The following is an 8,777-nucleotide window of genomic DNA, read 5'->3' on the forward strand; positions in this document are numbered from 1 at the left end:
CTGCAGGAAGCACATCAGCTTCTGTACGTTACAGTAAGGGAGGAAACATCAACGCTGACATGAGCTGAGGTGTAAAGGTCAAAGACATGTGAGCTAACAGACACATTAGAAAGTTCAATAACAAATCAAAGCTGCTCGTTCAGCCACTAAACGTCAGTGATTTCCTGTCAGAGCACAGCAGCATCCAGAGAGAGTAAAACAATGAAGGAAAGAGCAGAAGATGGAGGAACAGCAGCACTCTGTTCTCTTTATTCTTCATCTTTATTGGTCTGTCTGCTTAATGAGCAGCAGGTGGCGCTCAAACACAGTCTGACTCTTCAACAAAACCTCTGGAAGCTGTTAGACTCTGAAGGACTGAGAGTGAAAGTCTGGAGGTTTCTTTTGACCCCAAACAGACTCAGAGGACAAAGAGTGGGCTTTTGTTTTCCACAAGTGATGCAGTTCATTAGAAAACATGATATTTAATAAGGAATGTGAGAGTGAGAAGACGATAAAGAGGTTTTCCACCTTTGTAAATCAGCTTCCACCGCTTGTTCTGGTGCTGCTGCACAGACGACATCAGAACCTGAAGTAGAAGTTAAAGGTTTGTGACTGCAGGATCAAAACAGGACGTTTCACTTTCATCATGATCACATCATGGAAACCATCATCCAATCGCTCCTCTGCCAGTTATTTCTTGCAGACAGATGCTCATTGATGCTGCAGCTTAATGCAGCCCCAGGTTGTGGTACAAATCTTGAGAGTAATTTATAAAATTTTATAGATTTATTTTCAATCCGGTGCCCTCACAGACCTGACGGGATGATGGTGAACATGTCACAGTACGTTTGACTGGAGGTTTGGTATATTTCCTTCTGAAGAAATAAAGAAGTTACAACAAACAGGTGTCTTTGTGATATTTATTAAAGTAAGAATAACAGGGTGATTCAGCTGAAGGGCAGAGCTCATACACCAGAGGGCTGTTAGAGAGTCTGACCCAGAGAAACAGAGAAGACATTTAATGCTAGAGAATAATTGTGGAGTCCAACAGAAAAGCCTTTCTCAGCCTTGAGCCACAGTGGAAACTCCTTTCTTACATTAAAGCATGACACAAAACAATCTCACAGAAGGTTGTTATATCAAAACACTGGTACACTAAGTGGAAATTATAAAATCACATAAGATGAGCAAAGAACATAAGGTAATGACATATAGAGGATTAATAAAAGTACATATCCAGGGTATATACACAAGTATCCTGAAGTAAAATTCAACACCTTTTAAGACCTTTTCAACATATTATAAGACAGACGCCACTTTGAGCTGTAACCGATTAAGTCAGCAACGCAACTTTACAAGAGGAATTGTGAAATTTAAATATACTCAAATTTTTATGGCCTATATGTGACCAGGTTGTAATCTCTTCTAAAAGCTGAGGCATTCACCAACCTTCTCAGTCTGTATAGGCCTGTTTTCTTTGTGAAGAACTGGTCAAATTTCCTGCAAAAATCCATTGTCTTAAATCGGCTATGACGTTTATGTTTGCAACATTACTGAAAATCATGTGAACAGTGTGATTTTGTGTTTTAGTTGTTTCAAACTAGATAATGTTTGCTTGCATGCAAACACTTTACTTTTTAATTTTATTTACTATAAATTGATTTTGAGACTGTAAAAGTAAACAGTATTTCATCAACTACTGTATCAATACAACATAATTCAAAAACGGCAGAAGGGAACAAAGCTGAAGAGAATAAATAGAGTGATGGATAACGTTGGTAGTGTAGGCGGCATCCTAAAGCTTATTTGTGTACATTTTTATAACAATAACTTCCATAAAACAGATGTATAATAGAACAAGGAGAACATATTGCTCTCAGGAGGCGGCTAGAAGAAGCATATATTGGCACGATGGCATCCTGGCTATATCTACATCTGTCCACTGCAGAGGCTCGACCCACAACCTGGAAGAGGAGCTAGTATAAATGAGTGTATTAGTATAATATTATAACATTATATTAAAGGTATATTGTTAATATATTCAAACTGTTAGTTTGATAATAATATATTGTATATTATTTATATGATGTTACTATATTTATTATAATAGTATACAGTTTACCACTATTATAATATTTAATACAGTTTAATTTTGGGGTTGTTTGTTATTTATTAACTTGTTCAAGAAAAATGCTCTAGGCTGCATGGTAGTTAGTCTCCAACTTTAATTTCAAGTAGGCTACTAACTCGTCAGTAATCATAACTATTTATGCAGAACGATGAGTTCAACATTTGAAAAGTTTTCTGTAGCACATCAAACTTCTTTATGTCCCGCTCCATTCAGGCTGTGATAGATTTGTTCACAAAAAGTGACACTGACGAGTGCTTCGGCTTTATGAAAAGGTGAAAGTGTTTCAATAAAAGGCACAGTTACCTAAATAGCCAGCTAACGTTAGCCAAACGTTGTTTATATTTTCCCTGTCGTCTTCGGTCTTACTGATCACTTGTTGATGGCGGATCTTGCTCTTGAGTTTGAGTAACGCGGCTGTTCGGTCAGCGCTCAGTCCGACTAAGTGGAAGATTACGTTCTGTTGTAACTAGGGATGCAACGAAATTAATCGGCCGGAAATAGCAAACATAGCACTTTCGGTGTTCAGCCTAATAAGTCAAAAAAAGATTACACTCACAGAAAGTATAAAACATATTACATGTGTACATTAAAATTAAATGAACACATGTAATTTACTTTACACGGAGTAAAAGCACTTTTTAACCCTAACCCTATGCAATGGTAAAAAAAAAAAAAAAAGGCGAAAATGTGAATGTACTTGTTTGGAAAAGTTTTTCCATAATATTCGGTTTTCACATTGACCAGTATCTACAAAATGTTATACCTTGTTAAATGGCGATTAAGACAAATCATTTTTAATGGCCTTAATTTTCCCAAAATTGATTTATTAACTTTTTAAGACTTTAAGACCCCAGACACACTGATATAGGTCAAATCAATTTTTTGATGCCTTGGCCATGGTCACAATGACTTTATAACAAACTGTCAGTTCCTCAATCAACCTTATTTAATTTTGCTAATGTCGGATAACACACCCACACTTCAATTATTGTTACTAATCCTTCTGTTTATTATTGTTATTATTACAGTCACATGATAACAGGTGGTTGTAATCAGGGCAGCAGGAAACAGCTAGCTTGGCTCTGTGAAAACTGTCACACTGATTCTTTGTGAATGCATTTATGTCCTTTAAGGGTTCTTCTGTCGGTATAAGATTTGCCACATTTGCCACAGCTGTACGGTTTCTCTCCAGTGTGAACACGTTTGTGCACCTTTAGGGCACCTTGATAGGTGAAAGATTTCCCACACTGTTCACACCAGTACGGTTTCTCTCCAGTGTGAACACGTTGGTGGATTTGTAGGTGACCTGATTGAGCAAAAGTCTTTCCACACTGTTCACACCAGTGTGGTTTCTCTCTAGTGTGAACACGTTGGTGCCTTTGAAGGTTACTTGATTCAGCAAAAGTTTTTCCACACTGTTCACACCAGTACGGTTTCTCTCCAGTGTGAACATGTTGGTGGTGTTTTAGGTGAACTGATGTAGTGAAAACTTTCCCACATTGTTCACACCAGTACGGTTTCTCTCCAGTGTGAACACGTTGGTGGATTTTTAGGGTACCTGCTCGAGCAAAAGTTTTTCCACACTGTTCACACCAGTACGGTTTCTCTCCAGTGTGAACACGTTGGTGGATTTGTAGGTGACCTGATTGAGCAAAAGTCTTTCCACACAGTTCACACCAGTGCGGTTTCTCTCCAGTGTGAACACGTTGGTGGATTTGTAACCTATCAAATCTGCTGAAAGTTTTTCCACACTGTTCACACCAGTGCGGTTTCTCTCCAGTGTGAACACGTTTGTGCCTTTGAAGGTTACGTGATTCAGCAAAAGTTTTTCCACACTGTTCACACCAGTGCGGTTTCTCTCCAGTGTGAACACGTTGGTGGTTTTTTATGTGACCTGATGTAGTGAAAGTTTTCCCACACTGGTCACAGCTGTACGGTTTCTCTCCAGTGTGAACTCTCTGATGAATCTTCAAATATCCAGATGTTGTGAAGGATTTGTCACAGTGCTGACAGCGGTGACGTTTGAGTCCCTCTCTTCTTCTCCTTCCCTATATCAGCAGAGAGAAACACAGTAAATGAGATGTCATGGTGGAGCAAGGCAAGTTTATTTGTATAGCACATTTAAAAACAGGGTAAAACAGAACAGTAAAAGTTACAGTGCACAATCAGGTAGTGAGCTTTCTAAAACCATTACAGCACATTTTTGAAATCCCATACTAACATACAGTACCACATAGTGATTATGTACTGTCTATTACATAGTCAGTCATACGCACTCAGTATGTACTGCATACTAAATAAATGACAGGGGTGGAAAGTAAAAAATTGCAACAAAAATTGCCAGGCCCTTGCGCTGTGACGCTGTGCGGCGTTTAATGTGACCGCGCCGCATTACGTGAACGTGCTGTGGCGGCAGGAGTTGTGGAGATGCCTGAATTGTTGCGCGTTTTGGAGCTGTCACTAAGGAGTAGTTACCAGTGGGTGGCGGCATGCCGTTGAGTGAATATTTGCATGTAGATGTGTTCAGGGCGTGACCCTTATTAAATGTGTGAAATTTTGTAGAGATCTGAGCATGTACAGTTAAGTTCCTGTTTTATAGCAAACCATCAACAGTCACCTCGCCACAGATACGCCCATCAATGAAACCTCACAGATAGCACAACTTTTCATCGTTGAAGTAAAGACCTTGTAAAAAGGCCATACATGGGCTGTAATTGCACATTCAAATCAAAATGACTTCCTGTCTGATTTCAGGTATGGCTCTAAGAGGCTTTTTTGTGCGTCTTGGGATGATACATGTAGCACAAAATGTTTGTGCATCTTGGGGATTAAGTTTGCAGGGGCTGCATCTTTGAAGGGACTATGCTATGGCGCTATGAGGTTAATTAGGCTAATTAGGCGACTGGGCATGACAATTGTCCCGCCAGCCATTTAATACCTAAAGCAAATTTAAGAAAATTTAACACCTTGATTTCCCTGATTTCAATTTAAGACCTTTTAAAACTTTAAGGAGCTGCGGGAACCCTGATTGAGCGCACATGCACGAGCCACATACTCCGCCTTTGCTCCTCCCATAAACTACAACGCAAATGACCATAAATACGCCAGTATTTCTCCTAACGTCCTTATTACAAAAGCCAATCCTGCTACAAAACAACAACAAACTTAAAGTGTTAGGGATGCACCGAAATCGAACATAATTGGAAAACAAAATACAGAACAAGTACATTCACATTAAATAGTCGTAAAGTGCTTTTTACTCCGTGTAAATTCCATGTGTCCATTTACTTTTAATGTACACATGTAATATGTTTTATACTTTTTTGGAATGTAATCTAATGAATCTTATTTCCATACTGTATAGACGCATTATTTTGAAAACCGGACATTGTCACATGTGTATATTCGAGCTAAATTCATCAAGTCCGACCCAATATGATAAATAATGTTGTATGTGGTTCTTGTATCGCGTCACATGAAGACTTCACAGCCTCTCTTCAGGAAGGACTCTCATGCCTTTGTAAAGAGAAACTGACAGGAAAAAGTCGCTGTGGTCCGTTGCAGTTACCATAAAGGCTTGAATACGTGTGCACTCCAAATTTAGGTGCAGCTATATTAATTGCCTTCACAGAAACACTCAAAAGCGGGTCAGACAGTTTGTTCAGTTTTTCTAAAAAGTCAGCCACAGATGGAGTGGATGTGCTAGGAGACAATTTACCAGAACAGAGTCTGCAAATGGCAAGTCTTTCTGTGACACTTTAAATGCTTCCACAATGCCGACATGTCAACGTAATTGTTCGGTAATATGTAATAGGTCTTTTGACTCAACACCGAAAGTGCTTTTTTTTGCTATTGTGTGTCAATTAATTTCGGTGGCTGAACATGCGGTGCATCACTAATTAGCGTAAGATCAAGGTGCTGATCACTGACGTGGAGGAGAGAAGAAATAACTCTGATCACCAGCAAACGCAAAACAACAGAGTGGCATTAGTGTCACAATGGCAGTCAATGCAGCCGGCTCAGAAACTCATAATGGCTGGAATAAAGAAAACATGGTCTGAGATGTCATCAAAGAGGGAAAAGAGTTTCTTTGATACAGAAATGAAGGTGTTTGTGAGACGGAAGTCAGAAAGCATTATTGTTTGATGCATAAAATTCAGAGAGTTTAACAGAATTACATAAACAAAGTCTCTGGAAGTTTACACCAAAGATTCACAACATTACGAGTTTAAACTACTTGCAAAAGAACTGTGTTCTGCAACATTAAAACCTGCCAGTTTAGTCAACTGCGACTGACGAGAGTATATTTTTTTCCCCCGTCAGCTACATGTGGTGCAGCTTCGTGCTGCCTTCATGGGAACGGGAAGTCAGAGTATCATCTGTACAATTTTAACCACATCTAGAAAATTGACGCCCTCTTTCTTGGTATTACTGTGGAAAAGTGTTTAATTCTCTGAGGAATACACCGTGAACAGCTTGTCTTGAACGACAGCGCTTTCACCATTGCAGCCCGCTCCCTATGAAACTCCTTACCCATACACATCCTAGATTGCAGCGACATGGACTCTTTCAAAGCACTTATCAAAACCCACCTTAAAGGCAGGGTAGGTAAGTTTGAGAAACTAGCAAGAAACTGCTGGTTTTTTGAAAGTATCCAACAGAGAAACTCCCACCGCCTCCCTTCTGGGCTCCTTCCAAAGCCACGCCCCCAGTGCAGTGCAGCGGCTCACATCAGGGGTAAGAAAACATCTAACTTTATCATTACAAAATTATTGATTATACATTATATTGCATACATTGCTCACTATCAAGCTAGCATGTTAATATTGGATAGTTTTTAAAAGACCGACTTTGATTCCAAACGCACAAGTCCTTAAGAGGCCCAGTCTGTCCTGAGTTACAGCCAGTGCGCTGCTCACCACCATCGGAGGCTGCGGGGGAACTCCGGTGTTGTCTGAGAATTACTAAGCTTGTCTATTAAACACGAGAGGCGTCACTTAGTTTTATTTTCGTTGGCCAACGTTTGAACTGAACCTCAAGCTGAGTATTTATTTTTTTTCTTACTGCGATACAGAATGATGAACTCCTGGGAGATTTGAACTTGCACTGTCCCCTGCAGTACCTTTGTGCAGCCACCATGCAGCATTACGCACGGGTGTAGCGACTGTGCGAGAGCTGTCACTTTGTTCATTTACACCGTCCATATGTGGTGAAGATGTGTCGGGTGAGTTGAAGTGAGAAGCCAAATCTGATTGTGTCTCAGTGCTCCTGACAGCACAGTCTGTTCACTACAGCGACTTCACACACAAAAACCCAACTGAAGTTGGGTTATATATCCACATTATTAAAAACTAGTGACGCTCTGTTCAGCAATTCTTTAATAAAGATTCCATCAGTAAATCGAGCTGAAAAGGACTCGGTAGATAAATTAACGTCTGCTTTTATTTTGATAGTCAACATCTACATACACGATCACACTTCTGGTGCATCAGCTCACATTTAATTACTGATATGTGACTTATGTGGTATATTGTGATGTGTTTCTTTAGTGCAGCGGTTACAGCAACACTTATGACCACTGAAATCCTGTCAACCTGGGTCCTGACAGCCAACAACCAACCCAAAAGCAAAGTTCTCATAATTCAGAAAAGCCCAAACTGCAAAGAAACTAAACCAGCTTCAAAACTGGAAACAACTTTGTCAAACAAACAAAGCATCAGACATATTTAGGACTAAACATTTCAAACACAGGAAATTTAAGCTATAAAATAACTAAAGACAAAACAAGAATCCACAAAAGGAGTTTGCTCTGCCTCCGGGTCCTGAGGTGAACTGTCAACACTCTGGTCATCACACTACGCAAACTCAGCTTCAAGACACAAACGCTCTAGGTAGGACATTAGAAGTAGGACTGGCCGATATCTACCGGAAATCTGGCTGAATTATAGGCTGAATTCCCAAATGAGAACTATATCGGTATTTTCTACAAAGTGGACAACATGTTTAGCTGTACGTCAAGTCAAATGTGAGATGTAGGATCAAACATCTGATCTTTTAAAAAAGGTACAAACTTAATTGATTTTTGCACAACAGAAACATGTTGTTGTTTGTCCCATTTTAGACCAAAACAAATTGTGATTTCATGACATGAGATTCAAGCAGTCTATCTCAAAACAAGCAGCAGTGAAGTTAACATGAAATCCTCCTCACAGATCAATCAGACGGATCATTGTTTGTTCTGCGCGCTCCGCCATGACACGCGCTGCACGCGCATGCGCAGCGCGGGAAAATGCCGACAGTCACAGAACAAAGAAAAGAGAAACGCTCGTGAGTTTTTCTTTCAGCTTCCTCTCTTCAAGATGAAAACAGGAACCACGGAGACACTTTGGAAATCAAACCACGTCAACACAAACCCTGGAGCGGGTTTTCAGGCTCTGATCTCTAACAACAGAATGAACGGATGATACACGGACCCTCGAGACTCTTCCTCGTGTCTTTAGTCTCGTGATGAAGTCATGAACACTGACCTGAACATCGGCGCTATCAGAGCACGAGGCTGCTGTTTGGCTCCTGTGGTCCGGGTTCTGGTTCTCCATCGTCCTGCAGGTCTCCGCTGTGACTGGTGGACCGTGTTGTCCTGGACTGAGTCTGGATTCTGGTCTCGGAG

General features: G+C 40.3%; 1 protein-coding gene across 1 annotated transcript in view; it reads right to left on the reverse strand.

The window, feature by feature from the left end:
* LOC123980241 (zinc finger protein 721-like) overlaps nucleotides 1-8,777 on the reverse strand; it is a 60,382-nt gene that overhangs the window by 2,897 nt on the left and 48,708 nt on the right. The window contains 1 exon segment of the mRNA XM_046064539.1: nucleotides 3,269-4,068. Within this exon segment, the coding sequence (XP_045920495.1) occupies nucleotides 3,269-4,068 (800 nt within the window).

This window comes from Micropterus dolomieu, linkage group LG12, assembly GCF_021292245.1.
Source record: "Micropterus dolomieu isolate WLL.071019.BEF.003 ecotype Adirondacks linkage group LG12, ASM2129224v1, whole genome shotgun sequence".
NCBI lineage: Eukaryota > Metazoa > Chordata > Actinopteri > Centrarchiformes > Centrarchidae > Micropterus > Micropterus dolomieu.